Source organism: Podarcis melisellensis, assembly GCF_964234715.1.
Source record: "Podarcis melisellensis genome assembly, chromosome: 15".
Lineage (NCBI taxonomy): Eukaryota > Metazoa > Chordata > Lepidosauria > Squamata > Lacertidae > Podarcis > Podarcis melisellensis.
In genome coordinates, this window is record NC_138532.1 from 32,414,645 (window position 1) to 32,439,085 (window position 24,441).

General features: G+C 43.1%; 2 protein-coding genes across 4 annotated transcripts in view; both read right to left on the bottom strand.

The window, feature by feature from the left end:
* RABEP1 (rabaptin, RAB GTPase binding effector protein 1) overlaps nt 1-14,297 on the bottom strand; it is a 51,592-nt gene extending 37,295 nt beyond the window's left edge. For 2 of the 3 annotated variants that reach the window (XM_081890304.1, XM_081890303.1), the window contains exon 1: nt 14,118-14,296. In XM_081890304.1, coding sequence (XP_081746430.1) covers nt 14,118-14,160 — 43 coding nt within the window. In that variant the 5' untranslated portion in view covers nt 14,161-14,296. Of the gene's footprint in view, nt 1-14,117 lie in introns of all 3 variants that reach the window. The other variant, XM_081890305.1, reaches the window with a different exon arrangement.
* Nucleotides 14,298-18,362: 4,065 nt separating this feature from the next.
* On the bottom strand, nt 18,363-22,388 carry IFT22 (intraflagellar transport 22). The gene is made up of 5 exons (XM_081890737.1): nt 22,224-22,388; nt 20,944-21,023; nt 20,061-20,150; nt 18,664-18,866; nt 18,363-18,565 (listed from the first exon to the last, which is right to left on the bottom strand). Exons 1-5 carry the CDS (start codon nt 22,260-22,262, stop codon nt 18,417-18,419), a joined length of 561 nt encoding a protein of 186 aa, XP_081746863.1. The 5' UTR covers nt 22,263-22,388; the 3' UTR covers nt 18,363-18,416.
* Between the last annotated feature and the right edge of the window lie 2,053 nt (nt 22,389-24,441).

Sequence of the window (24,441 nt, forward strand, 5' to 3'; positions counted from 1 at the left end):
ACAGAACTGGGAAACAGATGTTATAGATAGATAATGTCAGCTATACCCAATATATTTGAAACTGGCCAGATTTCAGTGGCAACTATGCTAAAGTTTCTAGTTTCGCAAAGGACATAAAGGCCGCTCCAGAATTTAGGCACAGCTGATTATCCATAAAATTATTTTTGAACACAGTCCGATTCCAAATTCACAATACAGACATTTTTCCTGAATGCAACAAGAACAAAACAAGCCATCACAAGTTCAGAACAACTTAAGTGTAGCTGGACCAAACATTCTGAATGAAGACTGTGAAAGCCATCTATTGAAACAATAGTCCAGAAGAGTAGCTATGCTGGCTACAAAACAATGAGTTCTGTGCCACATTTGAAGGATGATAGATGTATTGCAGCACAGCACACAGATGGCCTCCAGACAATTGCAAGGCAACCAATGAATTTTTGTTGGCAACCTTCATGCACATCTTTCACACATAAAATGTTTTGAGCGTTCACCCTATTAAGGAGATTAGAGGTCGGGGGTGACTTTGAAATCAGGAAGCAAAGATATAACATTCCAGAAGTATTGATCTACAGGCCATTTTATGCCAAAACTGATAAAAAAAGTCTTGCCTTTGCCCAGCTGAGCCTTACTGAAGTATGCCAGGCCTTAGAGCTATAAAATCATCAGTGTGATCCATAAGATACCATCCTGTATCTCTCTGGGATCATGCAATAGGACCACTATGATAATCCCATGCCTCTCAATTACATCATTTACCTACCAGAGCCCTGTATTGTGCTTCTGCCTCAAATTATTTATTTATGACTGAAATAGACAGAATGGATTATTTGCTTTCCATCTCATAAACAATTTTGCCCAGTACCTGCCAGCATTTGCTTCTGGAAAACTCTCAGCATTTGCAGCACAAAGCATGTTTACTAAAATAATAAAATTTATTCAACCCTTTAAAGCCTCAGGATGAAAGGAAGCAAGTGTCTGACATGTGTGAGAATGGCTCTCCTCTGTCAGGATTCCCTAGCAGTATGAAGGCATGAGAAGCCCTTAACCATCTCTGAAGTTTGTCCTATAAACTAGTTGCCATCTCAGCTGCCTATGTAAACTGGCCCACAAATTAAGTGAGAAAATTTTCTAACAGCAGGAAGATTCTGTTTCATTTAGTTTTATTCTTAATAAAAATTAGACTTGCCCCCCAAAAAGGCCTAGAAGAATATATTCTCACCCACAATTCAGCTACCATTACCCTTCTGATTCTCAGTTATGAGGATTTATGTACACATAATCATTCAAAGAGATGATGAAGCTAGATTGCTTTTCTTGTCAATCTCCCTTTGCTACCATAGCTCTAGATTGTGTAACAGTCTTGGGTAGTTTTCATAGGGTAGGAGGCAATAAAAAAAATAGGTTAGGATGGATTTTTAAGTCACACAGTAACTTGAGTCGTCTCTTTCAAAACAGTTAATGGGTGAAAGAAAGTCCCTCAGGGCTTGTATTAACAAGGATAATATTCTAGATTAACTAAAGATTTGGAATGAAATCATATTAATCTCTGTATGAACATTCAGTTTAGAGGTGAAGCAATTTGACTTTGCCTGATTTAACTCAGAGAAAAAAACATGAATATTCAGAGCAAGGCCAACTTAACTGGATAATGCTTTGTGTGTTTTATATGTGAATTGCTACCAGATAATTTGCATTGCTTTGCCTTCCAGCAATGTACATGCGCTTCTGTGTCATTCCTGCTCCCACAACAGACCCCTTTGCCCCCCTTGTTTCTGTATTCTTCTATAATACCAGGCCAATTCAACTGCATAACTATATACCAAGCAGGGAGAAAACACACACAGGGACTGGTCACTTATTCCAAGACAACGGCAATAGCAAAGGCCCATATATGATATATGCACAGCTATTCCTCAGAACACAAGGATCCTACAGAGGGATGAGAGGAGACAGTTACTGATGTACTATTAAATGACTGTGAGGGAGCTGGTAGCACCCATGCTTAGAAAGATCAGAACTTCAGCAACCAACCCATTTACTTTGTAGCAGCTCCATGAATGCCAAACAGTTCCACAGCCTACCGGTATATATTATACAGTGGTACCTCCGGTTATGAACTTAATTCATTCTGCAGGTCCATTTGTAAGCCGAAACCGCTCATAACATGAGGCGCACTTTCACTAATAGCGCCTCTAGCTGCTGCCGTGCTGCCAGTGCGCAACTTCCGCTCGCATCCCGGGGCAAAGTTCGCATCCAGGAGCCTCTACTTCCAGGTTAGTGGAGCTCGTAACTCGAAGCATTTGCAAGGAGGACAGTACATAACACGAGGGTCCACTGTACTGGGTTAGTCTATAAGCAAGTAGGTGGGAAGGGGGTTGTCTATGCATCAGTAACAATCCAGTTAAGGGGGGAACAACATGGGTGTGTGTGGAAGTACTAACCTTAAAATCAGAAACAGCTTACATACCTGTCATGAGGTTCCCTTTGGATAAATTACTAAACTGCTTTGTCCTTCCCACAGGCAGCAAAACAAGCTATATAACCATCAACAGAGTTAGGAGTCTTGTTCCCAATTGCAGCTCTCTATGTCATTTCCCATACTGTTCCAGAGGGTACCCCAGACCTCAAAAGAAGTTTTGAGAGGCACAAGGGGTGGGGCGGGGGGGGGGGTGTGAGCTGGGCAAAAGTCAAGGGCCCTGCCTTGCAAATGTGGAACTGCTTCCATTAGCAAAAAAAAAACCCTACTATGGGATGCATACTCTTTGTAATAAGAGTTTTACTCATATATATTTAAGGACAACTTTAAGCAAGTATCCCATGGCCTCAGTTCCATGGGAACAATAGGTGCTTGCTCTATTGGGTTTCTGATGACTTGACAGGCTGAATTTGCAGCCAGGCAAACAGGATTGTTGTGAGGCTGGATGAGACACAGAACACCTTTTGCTTAAAGACAGCACTTCAGAAATTTTAAAACACTGAAATGAGAATGAGCTAAATTGTGCATCAAGTACAGAAACCAAATAGGATAGCACATTTTTAAACCAGATAATATAAAATAAATGAATCGTTAAAAAATGGGTTGTCCAACACAATTTAGACACATTTACTATGAATATTCATTTTTTCTATGTATAGGCTTTAAAGGGGGGAATAGAAATCTTTGGTAAATCTCTTCATACACATATCACCCAACACCTTTGACCACAAAGGGGCCCTTCTGCTACTATGAGAAGGGTGTGTAGTATTCTCCCCTCATCCAATTTTGCAAGGTGTCAAGATTCATATAGGCTAGGGTTGGCATACCCATCAGTTGACTTCTTTTCTGACCACAGTCAAATATTGTCAAATATTCCATTATGTCATGAATGCCCCTATGTAGCTGGAAGCTTCCCAGTTCTGTATTTTATTATAGCACCATTTGTTCCCAAGGGAATGAGTAAGAGCTGCAATAGACACAGGCAGACCTAGCAGCATAGTAAAACTTCTCTTACTGGCTACTCGCTTACATTTCCTGATCACTAGTAGCTACCTGGTATTTTGCAAGAGATCCAGGGCAGTCAACTTGCCCAGTGACCAGAGGTTACAAACTATCACAAGCTATAATGCAGCAGCTTGCAAGCGTATGAAGATAGTAGAATATGATGTCTTGTTATTTCAACAGCACAACTGTCTTTGTTCCTCTCTTAAATCACAGTGGGAGAAATAAAGTTGAAAATGAGGTTATACTAACAATAGTATGATGAGCAGAGACCTAGAAAGCCACAAACTGCTTTCTAGCCAACTTTTACATCAGTGTAGAGAATCTTTGTTTTTTTGTTTAAGTACAAGAATGCTTTGCTTCATGTGTGCCAGTACAAATTGTATTATGCTGTCCTGGGTCATTAGGCAAACTAATAATAGATAAGCAAAAAACAAGGGTCATACTGCCTTACAAAGTATATTTATGGGTTCTCCTGAAGAAAAATATATGTATAGGGTTCTGGCTTTCTTTTAAAATAACAGCCATGGAACAACAGTTATCACAATTATCTTAAACATATTACAAACAGCTAACTAACCTGCATAGGGGCTTTCATAAGACAACTTTATATTTGGCAGTGAAATAATATGATAAAAAACAAGTAAAATTGGTTTCAGGAGAAAGAGGCAAGCTTCTTATCCAGGGATCAACAATCTGGATATTCAATGCTTTTTATCCAAAGGAAGAACTTGATACTTGCTCAACTGGATCCAGTCACAAGGCAAACCAAGGGTTCCTTACAAATGACTTTCGCATAAGAAGTGTTCAAGAGCAAGAAAAGAGGCGCCTAGGAACTTTCAATGTGGTATTTCCAACTTATAACCACTGAGGCTAAACCACTCAGTAGGAGAAGGGAGAATGTTTCAGGGTTTGTGTTTACCAATCTGCTCCTGGTTATGAACTGAAAACTGTAAATTCTATCCAGTCTATGTTAAAATTCACAGATTTGAAGAGGATCCTAAAGAAACAAAGATTTTTGCTGGATCTTCAGTTTTCTGCATTTCCTTCCTATCCCTACAGCCAAACTGTTCCTGATCTCTCTATGTTTCCTTCCTGCTTTTGTCAAACAAATTAAAAACTTAATGGTGATTTTTTTAAACTACACCATACAGAACCACTTAACTGAAACAATTCATTCCACACATGAATTTTATATTTCCTTAGCACAGAAGAGAAATCAACAGATCAGAACCTTGCACTTTAAAACTAATAGCCTTTCCTTTCAGTTTGGAACCCTATGAGCATCAGCTCTAACTTCATTAAATTCTTAAGAGAATGCTGTTGTCATTGTCCTTGAACACCTGATAGCTTTGGAAAAAGATGCGCTTTCTTAGAGATAAACATGTTTCCATAGGTTACTGGAATCTTGGGATTAATATGAGCAGCCCCACCTCCCTCCTACATATTTGTTTGAAAGAAGGTTGTCAAGAAGACAAACCTTTCAAGTTACAGCCCAAACCCCAATTGTCTATTTGCCACTGCAAGGCTGAATAGAGCTTGTCCACTGGCCCAAGCAACTGGCTGATACCAGCAAAGTACTGTACCCTTAAAGCCCCGTATCATGAAAACCAAGAGGCTACAGACTAAAACTACAGGAGTGAAAAAATACATGATGTTTCTCACTGTGGGGAAATTGTCACTTCTTGAGGACAAAAAATGCATACCCCAGCTGCAAAGTCATCATCAGCAGAGGAAGAGGGAAGAAGCAAGTCTGCTAAACCAAAAATTCAACAGTATTTATCTCAGTCTTTATCATGTGCCGTCTTATGTGAAGATCTGGACTTTCCATGACTGAAAGGAGTTGCATCCAATGTCAGTCCTACTCAGAGGAGACCCATTTTAATTAATGGACCTGACAAACTTAGGTTTATCAACTTCAGTGGGACTACTCCAATTAGAGTTGGCTAAAGCAATTTATTTCCATTTGAATGTTTACCATATTATTATTTAAATGTGCAGACCACATTTAACATCCAAACATCAGAGCAGCATTTTACTTTCATACCAGCTCTGAAAGGTAGGTTATGGTAACAGGAAAATGACTTGTCTAAGTGCCTTTCCAAATGAGTTTCATGGCCTATCAAACTATTTTGCAGCTGCTAAGGCTTCCATGCTGCCTCATCCAACATGTCAGCCCAAATCCAGTAAGCCCAGGGACAAATGAGCACACATTTGATGCCATGTATCACATCAGGAGCTGCTTTTGACATTCCTGAAGTTGCTTTGATAGCTTCCGGGGCGACTCAGTAGAGCTGTTGAAAGTCCTGATGTATGCAAGAATCATCCTGATCTCTTCTTTGCACTGAAGTCATACTATCTATATCATTGTTCAAAACTCCCATTGTTCCAGGTGCATTTTGCAACAGGGAATTTCATCAGCACGAGCAGTTTCTGAGCTCTGAGCGCTGGCCCAATACCTTTTGGTACCTGAGGCAGATCCCAAAATGGTACCCCACTTCCTGGCAGGGAAGAAGGAGTGAGGGGAATGAGAGGAAAGAAAATCAACATCAGGATCTGCTGCCCCAGAGGATCCTGCCAACAGAAGCAGTCTCCTCACCTTGCCTCATGGATGGACCAGCCATACCCCCTAGTAATTACAGTGGTGCCCCGCAAGACGAACGCCTCGCAAGACGAAAAACCCGCTAGATGAAAGGGTTTTCCGTTTTGGAGGCGCTTCGCAAAACGAATTTCCCTATGGGGTTGCTTCACAAGACGAAAAAATTGGTTCCTGCCAACCAATCATACTGCTGCATTGTTCTAGGACCAATCAGACTGCTGCATTCTGAATCCTATTGTTCTAGGACCAATCAGACTGCTGCATTCTGAATCCTATTGTTCTAGGACCAATCAGACTGCTGCATTTTGGATCCTATTGTTCTAGGACCAATCAGACTGCTGCAGTTTGGATCCTATTGTTCTAGGACCAATCAGACTGCTGCAGTTTGGATCCTATTCAACTCAGTACATAACAGTACTTTTGCAAACATTGAGGTTTCCCTAAAGTCTGCTAATATTTCTCTCTTGTGCATAGATAGTGCCATGAAGATACACATTGACCTCTAAACTACAGAAACAGATTTGGGGAAATGAAACACAAATGGGGCAAGCCAATCTCAGAGGTAGAAAGTGGGATAGCCATTATAATAGCTGCAAAAATCCTTTAAAAAACCCATTGCAACTGTGGGAATGATTCCCCACCCCACACCTCAAGGATCAGGAGAGGGACTGTGGACAGTTTTGGCACTGCATTTCAAAAGCATTCCAAGCACCTTAGAAGTGCAGCAACAAACTGATATACTGCAGACTTACTCCCTGAAGAAGGGAGAAGGGGGCTTGTGTTGCTGCTGCTTTTCCAAATACTTTGGAAAAGCAATGTAACTGTAGGAGCAATTCTTACCTCACCCTGCTATCCAGGTCCAAGTTTGGAGTTGAGGAAGAGAATAGAAGATTGCCCTTGACATTGTATATGGGGACATAGCACTAAGCCAGGGACACAATCCTTTCCTTTGGGAGAGAGCAGGTTGCTAGCGACCACAAATTTTTGGTTGGCCAGCAAGGCCCACAAAAATTTCTGAATCACAAACACAATAAATCTATGAAGCTCCAATCACTCATAACAAGCAACTTCACATAAACTGCATTCATTTAACTTTCTCCACTTAATTGCTTCACAAGAACAACAAACTGAATACACATTAAATCCTGTGATTCACTCAAATGAAACACTTCGTTTCAGCTTGAAAAGAGACAAGAAGTTCAGCCAACATGCTGCTATAGTAGTTTTACATGCATGGCTACCCCAATCACCTTGGGGAGAAAACAGGGACACTTGAAGCCAGGATTGACCCAAAGCAGGTGGTGGTGATGGCAGGGAACAAATTTGTGAGTGCTGGCCTCCCTTCAGGAGAAGCACGCCAGGGAGCAATTGCTTGCCTGAGAACCAGGACCCATCAGGTCCCATGCAAATGGTGGCAGGGTACCAGCCCCCATCCCACCATCATTTGACATTCTGGGGGAAATTATGCATGAAGTCCAGCTCTCTGTGAACTAGTGCGATCAACTGCTGTGATATACAAGAGATAGGTGACCAGAGCAGATGCTGGGCAAGCACCCTTCTCAAGCCTAATCTGCAAATCTGAATTACAGTCACCACCCTGAAATAAAACCCTGCCCTAAAACTCTAAACAGAATGAAGGATGTTTCAAATAAATAAAATTCACATTGCAAGATGACCTGTACACGGCCACCACGACCATCTAACACTGTATACCAGGACCCGTAAATAGCTACCCACCTGTGGTGTCACCTTCAGGCAAGTAGGCAGGGAAATTCTTAAACTGTGGTTCTTCCTACGACCTTTTCAGGCCACCCATGTGCCAGAAATGACTAATCTATACATGTGGGCTGACAAGTGAGTAACTTCTATAAACTTAGGCTGAAGAAGTTACAAAGCTGGGCAGTAGTTGAAACCTCACACATCTCTTACCAGCAACTCAGATAATGTTGCTTGTATCCCTGACCATTTGGTCCTGTTAGCTGGGGCTGAGTCCAACAACATCTGGAGCGTAACAGGTTCCATGCACCTGGGCTAGAGTGCCAGACTACAAATGGAGAGATCTAGATTCAGATCCACACTCAGCTGTGAAACTCACTGGGATGATCTTGTGGTTTGTCACCACCTCTCTGCCCAACCTACCGTACCTCACAGGGTTATTATAAGGATAAAGGTTGAGGAAAGAACTATGCATGCAGTATTGAGTTCACGGGAGGAAAGTGGGGGATAAAATATAGTTTTGTGCCCTCATGAGTCATTCCAACTGCAGCCACTGAAAATTTTAAAAATCATATAATTTTTTTAAAGGATGTGATAATGTCAAATTCTTATTCTAAACCAATTTAAAAAACCTCTGTTCCTGTTAACATTCAACAGAGGCTTTTGAACAACAGCTCTGGTCCTGTTGCAAATGAACAGAAATGAAGGTTCAATCTTCTTTTCAGTTCAGATTTGGTTGATGTACTGCATAAAATATAATTTGGCAGCTAAGAATGTACTACAAGTAAAGATCAACAAGCCTAATTCTCTGTTTATAAAGATATTTGCTCAACTGCATCCATTCCACTACATAGAATTATCCAGTCTTCATTTCTTGTTCTCCAAAAAACATGCCACTGGTCAATCGTGAAGTAATTAAACTAACTTTCCCCCAGAATGTCCTAGGTTAATATTATGAAGCTTCAGTAAAAGTTTTCTTACAGAAGTTGTTATAACTGCCTCTCCAAACACAAATAATCATAATTACCTGCCCAGATAAATACAGTACCTCTTTCAATTCTAAAACAGTATGTTAGGTCACTTCACTACATTTAGTTCATCCAAGTGAACTCCCTGACCTTAGTGATACATTTCTTACACAAACCTGTCAACTAAATTCTTTGCAGCATTTCTGGCCCCTGCTCTTTATATACATAGGTAGATCTTCCATAGGTTTTTAATTAGTGTACTAGAGGTAAAGGAGCCACTATTCTTGATTAAATCTATGACTACCATTTGACCTACCACAAAATTCCTACAACACCAGAAGGTTATCATTGTTGTGCTTTTTTTATTTTTACTTTTCATAGAAGAAAAACTGAGAATGTTACCTTGCAAACTGATGCCTCAGTGGAACCTTCAATGTGTACCATTCCAGTTGCAAGTCCTACATTGTTCCACATAAATTCACTCAAAAGTCTTAGGCTGGAGCCACAAGTGTACAAGCTTACATTTTACACTCCCTGTCTGCATTAACATATTGTGAATGGTTCAGTATCTATTTATTCAGATCACCAGTCAGTACTAAAGATGACTCATACTAACAGAGTTTTAATAGAGGCATAAACTGAATATATTATGTTTTCGGCCCCAGTATAATACTTCACATTCTGCTGCTCTTAGGAATAGTAATATTCGAATAACATCCTTTCTCTTCATCCCACATACTTACTTTTCCAGACTCATCCCTTTGAAAACAGGCTTCCCAAATCTTTACATAGCTAGTAAAGAGGGAGAGTAGAGCAGACACATTAAGAAGCTCCAAAGAAAAGACTACCTTAAGGATCTTTACATTCTGGTATGAACGGGCTAGGTGAGGGCCAATAAACAGAAGCTTATTCCAGACAAGACAGAGGTGATTCTGATCAGAAGGGAACAGACTGCAGAACAGGGATGCAGTCCATTTGGGATGGGATGGTACTTCCCTTGAAGAATCTGGTTCACCATCTGGAGGTACTATTGTATTTGGATACACAGGTGGCAGTGATGGCCCAAAGGGTCTTTGCCCATCTTAGGCTAGTATGCATCATTTGTGAGGATGTCAGATCTGGCTACAGTAACATATCCTTTAATTACATTCAGGATGTATTATTGTAATGCACCCTATATGGGTTTCCTTTTGAAGAGTGTTAGGAAATTTTAAGTGATCCAGAAAATGGTTGGAAGGATGTTAATGGGCCCATGGGATAACATTACACAAGCCTATCCAGCCTGGTGCTTTCCAGGATGTGCTGGCTGTGGATGGATGGAGTTTTAGTCCAAAACTGGGCACCAGTATGGTGAAGACTGTAGCAATGATTCTCCAACATCAACTTATTGGACTGGTCATGTTGTGCGGATGCCTGATTATCGTCTTCCAAAGCAACTACTCTATTCCAAACTTAAAAATGGAAAGTGTAATGCTGGTGGTCAACAAAAAAGGTTTAAAGACTGTCTCAAGGCAAATCTAAAAAACTTATTCTACAACTGGGAAACACTGGCCTGCGAGCACTCCAGTTGGAGAACTGCCTTCACCAAAGGTGTCATGGACTTTGAAGACACTCAAACTCAAAATGCAAGGGAGAAACGTGCTAAGAGGAAGGCATGCTTGGCAAATCCACACCGTGATCAACTCCTGCCCGGGAACCAATGTGGAAGGACGTGTGGGTCCAGAATTGGCCTCCACAGTCACTTATGGACTCATTGTTAAAACTGTGTTTATGGAAGACAATTTTATTCGGCTACAAGTAAGAAGAAGATACCTATCCAGCATCAGCTGCACTGGTTGCCAATTTGTTTACAGGTTTCCCAGTGTTAGTAATTCCTTTTAAATCCCTAAGTGGATTGAGTCCTGGATACCTGAAGGACCACCTTCTCATGTAACAGCCTGCCTACTGCCTAAGATCTGATGAAGTGGTCCTTCACACTGTCCTGCCTATGATGGAAGCACCATTTTCTGTTATGAGGTACTTTGTGATGTATATTATTAGATGAGTAGGGTAGACATTCTCATAGAAATAAATCCATATTGCCATGATAGGTATTGTCAGTCACATAACCCTAAACTCTGTGTTGCTACTTGATTCTCAGGTACCAAGTGTTCGGTACTGTTTGCTAGCTCCGCCCTTTTCTTGGGAAGAGACAGCTGACTATTGTATCACTCTTCAGGATTAATGCAGTTTACTGTACCATGGGGCTGTACTTGAATGGTGTGAAGAAATTACCTATGATCCAGGATGCAGCAGCTGAACTCCTGACCATTGTAGCCAGAGAGAACATTATGTAGCTATTACTAAGGAATAACATGTACCTTGGTTTTTGAACAGCTTCGTTTTTGAACATTTTGGTTCCCAAACACTGCAAACCCGAAAGTGAGTGTTCTGGTTTGCGAGCTATTTTTGGAAGCCACGTGTCTGATGGAGCTTCTGTGGCTTCCGATTAGCTGCAGGAGTTTCCTGCAGCCAATCAGAAGCCGTGCTTTGGTTTCCAAACGTTTTGGAAGTCGAACAGACTTCTGGAATGGATTCCGTTCAACTTCTGAGGTAGGACTGTATTGCCCATTTGCCTTCATGTCAAATTTAAAGTGCTAGTAATTACACTCAAAACATGAAATAGTATTTATCCTTTATCAAATATGTCTCCCACACCTGCATCTTATAAAAATCTGCAAATGAAGCCTTGCTCTATGTGTCTTCACTGGTGGAGATGTGTAAAGTGGTAGTTTTTCTGTTTTGGCTCAGCTTCTTTAGGAACTCAATCCTTTGGGCCTGTCCAATTCACTCCTTGTTTTAGAACAATTGTTAAGACCTTCCTGCTTCAGAAGTCCTTTTTATTTTTTTACTGAACAGTAGCAACAACTTTTATTGCATTGTTAGTTTAATCTGATTTGTTGGTTTTACAATCTATTGTTTTAGAGCTGTTTTACTTTTCTGTTAATTATTGCAAACTTCTTTGAGAGCCCAACAGTAGTGGATAAGTGGAATAAGGATATAAGAAGAAACTTGCTAGATAAGGTCAAAGGCCCACCTGGTTCAACCCATGTGTTCTGACAGTGGCCAGCCAGATGCCTACAGAAAGCCTTAAGACATGACCTGAGCACAACAGCACTCCAGCACTTGTGGTTCCCAGCAACTGGTATTCACTGCCTTCAAAGGTGGAGGCAGAACATTAATTCTATCCTTATCCCCCATTAATTTGTGTAATCCTCTTTTAAAGCCATCCAAGTTGCTGGCCATCACTACATCTTGTTGAACGGAATTATGGGAGCAAATTCCACAGTTCAAATGTGTGCTGTGTGATGAAGCACCTTGTCTGTCCTAAATCTTCTAACATTCAGCTTCATCGGACAGTCCTGGGCTCTAGTATCAAGAGAGAGGAAGAAAAATGCCTGCCTATCCACTTTCTCCACATCATATAGAATCTTATGCACCTCTATCATGCCCCTCATTACCTGACTTTTTCCTAAGGAGATGCAAGTAACATAAATATGTATTGTATTGTATTGTATTGTAATGCATAATATAAATTTTCTTTTAATGTAAAAATATGTAGCTGATGTAGCTTATGATAGCACCACATGAAATTTGATTTTCAAAAGTTGGGCACATCCTTATCCCGGTAAATCCCATTAGCACACTTCAATAGTAGTGTCACACCAGCGAAAATGCTGTTTCGTTGTACAGAAAGAGCACTTCTGCTACCACATGGGACCTGCATGTATGCGTGCGCGCGCACACACACACACTCTTCCTTCACACTCACACTTCTCCCTCAAAATTCAACTCCACAACCCAACTCTACAGAGTCTTTTGACTCTCATTACAGTTCGAAAGCACATCAAAGTGCAAGTAGATAAACAGGTACCGCTCCGGCGGGAAGGTAAACGGTGTTTCCGTGCGCTGCTCTGGTTCGCCAGAAGCGGCTTAGTCATACTGGCCACATGACCCGGAAGCTGTACGCCGGCTCCCTCGGCCAGTAAAGCGAGATGAGCACCGCAACCCCAGAGTCGGCCCTGACTGGACCTAGTAGTCAGGGGTCCCTTTACCTTTACTCTCCAAGAAGAATTCACCCACTGGATCTGTCTTGTTCATTTCACCAAAGGCTTACAGGTCAACCACAACTTCAGAAACATGGGATAACCCAGAGATGTGGATGTGCAACTGCCAACAGCATGAAGCTGAAGGAAAAGGGAACTGAGGCTGCCCACTGTGAGGGGGAAAGCTTGAAGTGTTTGTTGCATGGAACATTGGACTCATTTTTTGCACAGGGCTTAGTAGGCTAAAGGAATGGGCTGTATATGGCTGCAAAAAGGGGGTGGTGGTGGTGGAATATTTTGCCAGCAATGATTTTAAGATCAACTGTAATTTGAATGTTGGATTTCCAATCCACAAAAATTAATGCCACAATAAACGTTATTATTTTAAGGTGCTACAAACTCAGGAGATTCATCATGAGGGGAGTAAGACAAAAAAACACAGAGCGCTTGAGGTGAGGATTGAAGGGAGTAGCTACTGTGGGTAGAAACCAGTAGGCTGGGGGGGGGTGTAGTATTGCAAGGTGATGCCTATAGTGGTGGGGCAGGAAAATGATAAATTACTGGGTGTGGGTGTGTGTGCTAGAGAGAGAGAGAACCAGTAAAGCACAAGATGGGGGAGAGAAACAGTCCTAAAGATAGGATGAAACTGTTAAGGAGAAACCAGTAGGCTGGGGGGGGTGCATTGAAGTAATTGCAAGGCAATGCCTTTGGCGGGGTGGGGGGCAGGAGAAAGATAAATTACGGGGCGGGAGGATAAAAGAGAAATAAAATAAAGCACGAGACAGGGAGAAGACTGATAAGGAGATAGCACTGCGAGGAGGGGGGAGGGAGAAGTAAGGGTTAGGGAAGCAAAAGAAGGAGTTGCATGGGGATGCCTGTCGTGGTGGGGCAGGAGAAGAAGATACATTACTGTCGGGGGTGGGGGGAGAAAATAAAGTAAAGCACGAGATTGGGTGGGGGTGAAATAGTCCTTTGATATGGAGGGAGGAGACTGCTAAGGAGAAACCACTGGGGGGGGGAAGGTAAGGGAAGTGACAATTTAAAAGGTGGGGGGCACGAACAGGGGGTGTCAGGGGCTTGATATTGGGGAGAGGGGAGAACCCCCGTGGGGGTGGGGCTACACTTCCGCCGCCCCCCCTTCCAAGCCTCCCTGGCCTGCATCCCCAGCGCCATCTGCCCGCCCCCCACAGACACACACGCGACCCCCCAGGCCCAGGTAAGCCTTCGCAGGCCGCGCCCGGGCTTCCCCTCCTCGTCCTCCTCCTCACCTTCGGTCGACGACTCTTCTGCCGCCGCCCCGGGCTGGGCCATGGCTGAGCCAGCTCACGCCGAGGCCGGGCCCGCTAAGTCAGGCGAGGGGAGCGGAGCGAGCACAACAGGGGCCGCCGCCTCAGCCTCCGCCGCCGGCCCTGGGCCGCCTCAGCCGCCTCATCCTGACAGGCAAAAGGGGCGGGCGAGGAGCTGGGGGGCGGAGGAGGAGAGGGAGGGGGAGCTCTGCGCATGCGCCGGGTTGCCAGCGTCTGAGGGGAGGCTGGCGGGCTGCGGGAGGGGAGCCTTAGCCGGGCAGGTTTATAAGCACGGGGAAAGCCGGCTTTGGGGGAGCTGTGGCAGGCAAGGACTCCCGGGGCGAGGCGTAGGGGGGTATTTTTTCAAAAGGAAGAGGTACACGCGTACAAAAATTAAGGGCGCATTCACACGTTACGCGCCAGGGGGCTCAAAAGCCCGAGTGACAAAAACTAAGCGCGGGGGAGCATTCTTCAAACTGCAGGGGGGTGGGGAAATAGAGCCTGGGTTTTTGCAAATTGGTGCACAAAAATAGGGGTGCTTTCACATGGTAAAACTGCACTAGGGTTTACATGGAATTATAGAATTGTGGAGTTGGGAGGGACCCTGAGGGTCATCCAGTCCAGCCCCCTGCAAAGCAGGAATCACAGCCATGACAGATGGCCATTTAGCCTCTGCTTAAAAACCTCCAATGAAGGTGAGTCAAACAGCTGTTACCCTCAGAAAGTTATTCCTGATAATTAGTCAGAATCTCCTTTCTTGTGACTTGAAGCTATTGGTTCAGGTCCTACCCTCCGTAGCAGGAGAAAACAAGCTTGCTCCATCTTCCATGTGACAGCCCTTGAGATATTTGAAGATGACTTGGCTATCTCCTGTCAGTCTCCTCTTTCTCCCCTTGTGGGGTCTGTTCACAAGACTCAAGAAGAATTGTGACTGTAAAGAAAAAGCATGGCGAGGTGGCAAGTTAGTTTATTCCTGTGTGAAAATAATTACCAAGCAGGTGTGGCAATATTTTTGTTTGCACCATAATTCTCTTCCATTCAAATTTACTCTGTTGACACAACAAGATGTCCATGTTTTGCCAAATACATTTATGTCAATGGGCTTACGTGAGTCTAATGTGTGTTGGACACTGGTCAGTGTGTTTGAAAAACAGAGTGTCTATATGTACAGTAGTACCTTGGTTTACGAACTTAATCCATTCCGGAAGTCCATTCTTAAACCAAAGCGTTCTTAAACCAAGGCATGCTTTCCCATAGCAGCGGAGGACTCAATTTACACTCAACAGGAAGTGGAACATGTTCAGCTTCTAAGGCAAGGTTCAGAAACCAAAACACCTACTTCTGGGTTTGAAGCGTTCTTAATCCAAGTTGTTCATAAACTAAGCTGTTCTTAAACCAAGGTACCCCTGTACTCCCAATGCAGACATAGACTATACAAAAGCTTTAGGGTCCCTTATTTTAGGAAGTTTATCTAGCAACCACAGTCTGACCCTTCTGACTATTCTACTTTGTGAAATGTTTCATCTGTCGTAGTTTTGCTTGGAATCCCCCTAACTTCCCAGCAACGATTCCCTACAGTATTGTAACAAACCTTTGAATAGTTCAGTGCCCTTACTTACATCTTTCAGGCTGCATCTCACAAACACCCAAAGACCACGTCTGGTATTTTCTACACACTTGATCTTAATGACCACATACTAGAGTAAAAGCGAGCAAATGCATTGCTAAGCAGAAACAGGCCCATAGTGACTTTATGATTTTTCTGCTTTGGAAATGTAGGACATTCTTCCGCAGTTGAAAATCTTTGCAAGTACCATCGGGGAACCATGTTATTCCTGTCCTCTTGTTTAAAAGGTTCCATGTGGTGTATGGCTCAGAATAGATGGAAAGCAGATGAGTGTGTATATGTGTGTACCCCCAAAAGTGTGCTGTCTACAAGTTCAGATACAAACACATGCTCATGGCCTCATTTGAAAGCTGCCTTATTAAATTTCTCTTTTTTCTTCTTCTTACCAGGCCAGGATGGAGGATGGGGTGGTGATGTTTGTGTACGTGTAGAAAGAAGGCTTCTGTATATAATTGTAAAATGCTTAGGGTTGCCATATTTTAAAAAGTGAAAATCTGGACAGAAAAGTTGTTGGGTTTTGAGCTTCTTTATAATATTAACCAAACTAGTTGAGCCTTTTGAGCTATTTTTCATGAAATTCACCAAGATCTACATTACTGATGTGGGCTGTTATGCCTACAGATTTCCCCAGACCTTCAGCGATTTCTGCCTGGACATATGGCAACCCTACATTTGCTGCTGTGCCCACTTTGGCCTGCAAGCTTACAAATTCTTGGCATGTGAGCTACAAAAGGTTGCCTAGAAAGGAATGTTCCCCACTCCTGATCTAGAAGCTCTTAGAATAATATGGGGTGAGGGTGGCGGGTAGAGCAGACCCATCTGATAGATTCCCTAGCCCTTATTGCTGACTTATTGAGTTACTGAGAACTCTTAGGCACTATTTTGTGACATTATAAAGGTAAAGGGACCCCTGACCATTAGGTCCAGTCGTGGACGACTCTGGGGTTGCGGCGCTCATTATAGTTGACCTAATAAAGGTATTGCCCCAAAGTGAGTTTTAGACTTTTGTTAGCTTGTTCTGTGCAGCTGTACAATCAATCATTATAATGTGCCTCTTTATTTTAAATTTTTTGTGTGTGAACTGTTTACAAAACTTTTATGGACATAAACAAGAAACCAGAACAAACTTCAGCTGTAGTTGAACATGAACTGGGACCAAAATTGTTAGAATTTGACTCGCTCGTAAAATATGGAATTGCTCAGCAAAGGGGTAGGCATCCATATGATTTGCAGATCAGCTCTATTTTTGGGGAAAGGGGAAGTGATGGTGTGCATTACAGATCTTTGTGTCTTATGTGGCATTCTCAAAGCCTACCCAGTTCTTCCCCTTTTTGTTCACTGTGGGAAATACAGATGCAAGCAGAAGGAATCATAGAATTGAAGAGTTGGGAGTTAACTTACAGTCTGGCGCACCATCATTGCACAAGAAAAGGCCCTTGATGTTCCATGGGCCATGGTTTCCTTGAATCATCTTTTCCCACAGTGCAGCACAGCAGCCACTTTTATCCTTAATAGTAAACCATACTTTGCTTAATAAACTGTGGTGTGCACAAACTAGGCACTGGTGGACATAACCCACTCATGCAGGAACAAACAAACCAAGGTGTAGCCAGCTTAGCCTGTTAGTCACCCATACCCCTCCAACATCCCACTGATCAAAATTGGAATGCTTGTTTTTTTGGATCTGAGCTCTCACGGGAGTCAGCTGTTTTGAACAAGACCAAAAAACAAGCATCTTTTGGTCCAGTACTCTGGCACAAGCCAGTTGTGTTATGCGAGAGTGTGAGAACAAAAACAAGCATCTTTTGGTCCCAAGCTCTTGTGAGAGCTAGCTGATGAGTGTGAGACCAAAAAACGAACAGCACTTGGTCCAGTGCTCTGGTGCCTGCAATCTGAAAGAGCAAGACAAAAAACCAGTGTCTTTTGAACCTCAGACCTGGTGGCCACATGTGGCCCTTTAAGCTGCTCTGTCTGGCCCTTGGGACGCTCCTCAGGTTACTCCCCCTTCCCAGCTACACCCTCACAAACCCTGCTTTGTACTCTCCATGTTTTTGTTGGGCTAGAATGTGTCCTTGGTCTGAGATAAGACATGCTGGGAAAAGGCGTATGTGTGCTTATAGACCAGCCTACTGTACAAAGTTAAAATTTACATTCATTGCTTCACCCACTGTTGCCTCTGGCCCTGCTCGCCACTGGCATGAGACCCCTTGAAGTGAATGTGGGCTGAAAAGGGTTTCTCATCCCTGATTAAGCTAAGAACTTCTATTTTATTTATTGCATTTATATCCCACTCTTTTCTCCAAGGAGCTCAAGATGGCATACACAGTTCTCCCACTCCTCACTGAATCCTCACAACAACCTTATGAGGCAGGTTAGGCTGAGAGTGATTGTCCTTAGGTCACCCAGTGAGCTTCATGCTGAGTGGGGCTTGGAACCCTGGTCTCCCAGGATCTAATCCGACACTCAAACCACTACACTACATGCATGCCACTTCCACTGCTGTAAAACTGCTTCTTAAAGTGTAAACCTGAGGAATCCAAATCCTTTTTTTTTTTTAATGGGTTAGGTAGAAAGCAAAAGACCAGGAGTGTATGCGTGTGTGTGTTTAAGTGGGTATTTCTTTTATTTTCTTTGCAGCAGCGTTCCTCCTGCTTTTAAGTGATCAGCAGCATCTCCTCTCTGTCTCGGTTCTCATTCACCAACTTGGTGATGCCTTTGAGGTACTTCACAAATTCCATCCGGAAATCTTCAGGATCTTCTTCGAGGCTAGAGTGGACCACCTGCAGCCTGTTCAGCGGTGGAGCTTTGAAGTTTAAGAAGCAAACCATTAAAACTATTGGCAATTCTGACAAAACAACAAACATAGGTTAGAGCCAGGAAAGCAAGGCATCAGGGTCTTACGCAAGGTGAGATTCTCCGGGTCCATTGCACTGCCTGGCTTGTGATGCGAAATGAGCAGGCACTGGCTCTCCAGCAGCTGCTGCTGTTGCACAAAACAGGAGTGCCACATTTCAATCTCCTTCAAATGGGTGGGCAAGTCTTGGTTGAAAACAATGACGACCCCATGGGAATCTTTCATCAGTGCTGGCCAGCAAGTCTCAAATCTGGAAGCGCAACAGAGAAACGGCACGGCTGGCACCACCTGTGTACAGTTCTGGTCGCCTCACCTCCAAAAGGATATTGTAGAGTTGGAAAAGGTCCAGAGAAGGGCCACTAAAATGATCAAGGGGGTGGAATGACTCCCCTATCAGGAAAGCTTGCAGTGCTTGGGACGTTTTAGTTTAGAGAAAGGGTGAGAAAGACATGATACGATAGAAGTTTATAAAATTATACATGGCATGGAGAAAGTGAATAGAGAGAATTTTTTCTCCTCTCATTACCCTAGAACTCATGGACATCCAATGAAGCCAAAAGCTGGAAGATTTTTTTCAGGACAGAAAAAAAGGAAAGTACTTCTTCATGCAGCAAATTGTGGAACTCTCTCTCCCAGGAGGCAATGACGGCCACCAACTTGGATGGCTTGAAAAGAGAATTGGACTAATTCTTGGAGGATGAGACTATCAATTCCTACTAGCCATGATGGCTCTGCTCTGCCTCCATAGTCAGAGGCAGCAAAGCTTCTGAATACCAGTTGCTGGAAACAAAGGGAGAGGAGAGGAGAGTGCTCTTGTGCTCAAGTCCTGCTTGCAGGTTTCCTACAGGCACCTGAGTGGCCAATGCGAGAACAACATGCAGGACTAGATGGGCCATTAGCCCAATCTAGTAGGGCTCTTTGTAGGTTCTTACCTACCTTTATCATTTTTTTTGCTTTAAAAAAATCTCAGTTGAGATTCTGCAGCTGCTTTGCACATACTGGGCTGTATCCAACTAAGTAATTATTGTAAGCAGAATGATTTCCGCCTGCACAATGGAAATTCCCTTTCCCCTGCTCCCGCTGCATGTCCCTACGCCTCTTCTTCCAACCCTGCAGAATATATTTAGGGGCAATACAAGGAATGCACAGAGAAGAGAAGTTCCATTGTGCAAGCAGACCACCAAATCCGTGCCTTGTCTGGCATTTCATTTTTTAGAAAGGGGTTCAAAAGCCACAAACTAGAATGCCCCTTACACAAGTGCATGTTTCCAACATGCCCAGAGTACCCTCTGCTTCTTAAATGATCAAAAATAATGGTAGGGCTTTGCCCCAACTTCTCGTGAATAGCCTCCCCTCCCCTTCCTTAACTAAGGCTTGGTGTAGCGTTTGAATTACACCAACTTACTCTGAGAAAGTTGGCAGGATACGTAAGTGATCCACTTACTTTTGATCTCCTCCACAATCCCACAGTTCAAACCGACACCCTGCTCCTTTGCCGTTTCCACCGAAATTTGGCATCTCGTATTCTAGGATCCTAGAATTTAAAAATACATATTTTATACAAATCAATAAGGCTGGCATTCTTTGGGCCTATCTGAAGGACATAGCTCCCATCCATATTTGCTGGTCCCTTTTGTCAGTTCTTAGTTACCCATGTTGCGTGCGTGTTTCGTAATTGTATTTTCATGTGTCTAAAGATGAAACCCATCCCCACTTACCTGAGAATAAGTCCCATTAAATTCAACAGAACTTACTTGTGAGGGGACATATTGAGTTAGGAATGTGCTGTTAGCTTTGTAAGCCACTTTGTAAGCAGTGTGCCCTGAAAGGCATGTTAAAAAAATTTTTTTTTAATTAAAATAAAAAATCTCACATGCCCAAATTCCATCCAACCTCTGCATTTGGCTTACTTGGCACTGGAGCAGCTGCCCACTGTTATTATGCATTCCCCCTTCCCCCATTTCACGTACCGTTTTAAGACTTTACTAGTAATCCACACATAATGAACTGTGTGACAAATACCAACACTTCATCACTTGAAGAAGGCCTGGTTGGTTTGATATGAAGAGAAAACCAAGAAGTTGATGTCAAGGAAATCTTGTAGATTTTGCAACCATGCTGTTTTGCAAGGATGGAGAACTTCTTGTGGACCTCCAGATGCTGGACTCCAACTCCCATGAGCCTCAGCTAGCACAGCCAGCAGTCAGGGATGATGGGGGCTGTAGTCCATCAACTTCCAGAGGGTACCAGGTTCTGCACCCCGTTGTATGGAGGAGGGGGAAATCCATGTTTTGCTAGCAGTTCCACTCTACCTGCTTGAAACTCACCTTACTGCATGTGTTGGGAGGTAACTACCAATGCCTTCGGTGCTCTCTGACAAGAAGTTTGCCAAGACAGACTTTCCAGCCTATCACAAGTGAATACAGAAGCAAGAATTAGCAATAGAAAATAGGAAGCTTCCTGCTACCAAGTCAGACCATTGGTCCATCTAGCTCAGTATTGTCTGCCCTGACTAGCAGTAGCTCTCCAGGGTCTCTGAAAGGGGTCTCTTTCAATCCTACCTAGAGGTGACAGAAACTGAACCAGGGATCTTTTGCATGCAAAGTATTTTTCTGACCCCTAAGCTATGATCCAAATGTTAAGATCGTTTTTTTATTTGTTATTTCATAAAATTTCATAAAATTTATATAGCAATTTCAAAGCAGTTTACAGAAAGAATAATACAATTAACTTTGCAGTAAAACAATTCAAAACAACTCTGTATTACATTCAAATAATAACTAAAATCAGTGATAACCTAAAACAGATCAAAAAACACGCAAACATTCTACAAATTTGGGTAAGCTCCTCTAAACAAGAATGCTTTTAGCAGGTGCTGAAAAGAGTACAGTGAAGGCACCCGTCTGATGTCAATAAGCCGGGAGTTCCAAAGTGCAAGAACTGCCACGCTAAAATATAAATTTATTATAAATGCTAGTTCCACAGACTGAAGCGGGCATATAAGGAAAGGCGGTATTGCAGGTAAACCAGTCCCAAGCTGTTTAGGGCTTTATATAGTAATAGTAACACCTTGTGATATGACAGTAGCAAATTGACAACCTGCACAGGTGTTATATGCGGACATGGTCTCTCTCCTACCAGCAAAACTGCTGCAGCATCCTGAACTAACTGCAGCTTCCAGAACAAACACAGAGGAAGTGCCACAGAGAGCACATTGTAGTAACAGATGTTAATGAGATGAGATGGACACCGATATGCCACGGTTTTGTCTCTAACCCCCTAAAAATAATGCTATGTGCAGTTCTATTAACAGTTATTAGCCCAGCGTTTCACAGAACCTCCATGTTCAGGGGCAGTGTACCAGAAAACCACTGCTCAAAGCAAACAGCCAGGAATAGCTGCCTCCATCACGTCGGGGTATATATGCTTCCCAAAGGCATTCTGCTGGAAACAAAATACAGGATTTGTCCTAATCTGAAAAAGTCAAGATTTGCCTCTAGATGGTTATGGTTCACAGCGCTTTTAAGGGCTGGGGAGGCGACTGTGAGACCTTGGGGAGCTTTCCTTTCCTTCAAGAGGGACCCCAGGCGCTCTTTCGCTCACTCACCTCGCTGGGGCCAACGAAGAGTATCTTCACCTTCAGCATCGCCCCGTCGGACTAGGCCGCATAGCCTCGGCCTCGCGTAGAAAACCAAGCCGAGCAAACGGCCGAAAGGGCGGGTCGAATGATGCCGGCTGACTCCGCCCAACCCAACGACGCGACGTTGCCAGGCGCGGTTGCTAAGGGCGGAGAGAAGGCTGAGCCCCGGCGGAGAAAAGGGGAGACGGCTCGTTTCAAAGCAGCCGGGTATTTCCATGTTTACAAAGGGTCGCCTCCTTAAAGCCCAGTCTTGCACGTGTGAACGACCACTGTGTTCAAATGGGATTTATTTCTAGGTCAATGTGCATAGAATTCCGACCTTAATTAGGGAGGACTTGCATTTGTTTACTGACAGGTATGCCCCATTGCGTTCAGTGGGGCTTACTCCCAGGTAAAGGTATATAGGGTCGCCACCCTCCCTGGTGGTAATGCGTCTTCTGGAGTACAATAGGCGTGTGTCCTGTACAAAAAACATAGAATTAAGAAAATTCTGGGACCAGGACATTGTTTCTAGTAGCAGAACTGAGTGACACTCCCATCCCCTTCCACACAAAAAATCCCCAAGCTTTCTTCATTTCTGCAGTTGAATTTAGTGTGTGCTAAATTGTAGCAATTGTTAAATGATTGGGAGTCAGAATCCTCATCAATCTGCAAATCACCCACAGATCTGCCAGTAAACCATAACTGTTAACGTTTCCCTTTTTTAAGGGAAATTCCCTTATTCCGAATAGGATTCCTCACAAGAAAAGAGGAAAGTTGACAGCTATACAGTAGACCCAGACCTATCCTCAGCTCCACACACACACACACACACACACACACACACACACCCAAATCTGGATGTTACTCAGTAGTATGGTAGTATGTTGGGGATATTTATTAATTCTTTTATTTGAGATATTTATGTACTGTTTTTCAGGTAGACCTCACATAGCAGTTCCCAAAATAGCATTACAACAGTTGGCTTTTTTGTTTAAAAGGTTATAGTAAAAGAGAAAGATAACTTAGTTCTGAGTAAACAAGTACAGAATTATGCTGTTAAACTCCTTGTTCACCAAGTTGAACTACTTATCATTAAAAACAACAACCCCAAACTCTTACATAAAGAGAAGTTACTGTACTCCGTAAATCTTTATTTTCCAAGTATTCAGAAGAATAACATCATACTTACAAGGCTATGTACAAGCAACAGACCATTTCAAATTGATGAGAGGCTATCTAAACATTTTAGAAAGACGGAACATGTTAAAGGATGTTTTGTTTTGGTTGAAACTTAATCTGAAAGGTTCCCCCCCCCCCAATTATGACAGAGCAACACATTAATCGGCATTTCATCAACCACACATTTATTTCATAAAATTTATACACCAGTTGATTGTATAAAAAAAACTCAAAGTGGTTTACAAAAAGGAGATATGAAGCACATGCTGATCAAGCTACAAAAAACCAAAGGAGAGAAAAATCTGGAAGCTAATGCTAGTAAGATGCAATGAGCCCCTGTTCTTCCTCACCACCTTAGCTGGTTTTGAGCAATGCTTTTGTTATTCCAGGAGGCTCAATTTCCTGCATTAATAAGAAACTTATAAGACAAACTATGTGGAACACATTTAGTAGTACTGGGTAAAGGTAAAGGGACCCCTGACCATTAGGTCCAGTCATGGCCAACTCTGGGGGTGCGACGCTCATCTGTCTTTATTGGCCGAGGGAGCCGGTGTACAGCTTCCAGGTCATGTGGCCAGCATGACCAAGCCACTTCTGGCGAACTGGAGCAGCGCACAGAAACGCCGTTTACCTTCCCGCCAGAGCGGTACCTATTTTTCTACATGCACTTTGATGTGCTTTCGAACTGCTAGGTTGGCAGGAGCAGCGACCGAGCAATGGGAGCTCACCCCATCGTGGGGATTCAAACCGCCGACCTTCTGATCGGCAAGTCCTAGGCTCTGTGGTTTAACCCACAGCAGTACACTAATAGAAGTAGTCCTCTTGCTGCTGCTATAGCTGTTTTCGTTAAATTTTTAAATGCACTACATGCTCTGTGCGCTATGCTAACGTAAAAAAATCTACTTAGAGCACAGTTAACATGCTATTTCCTCAAGACTGCAAAATGTGTGGAAGATTTTCTTTTCCTGTTCACTGTCATTAATTATATGCTGAGTGAAAAACGCTTAGGGGTTTTTTCAGTCTG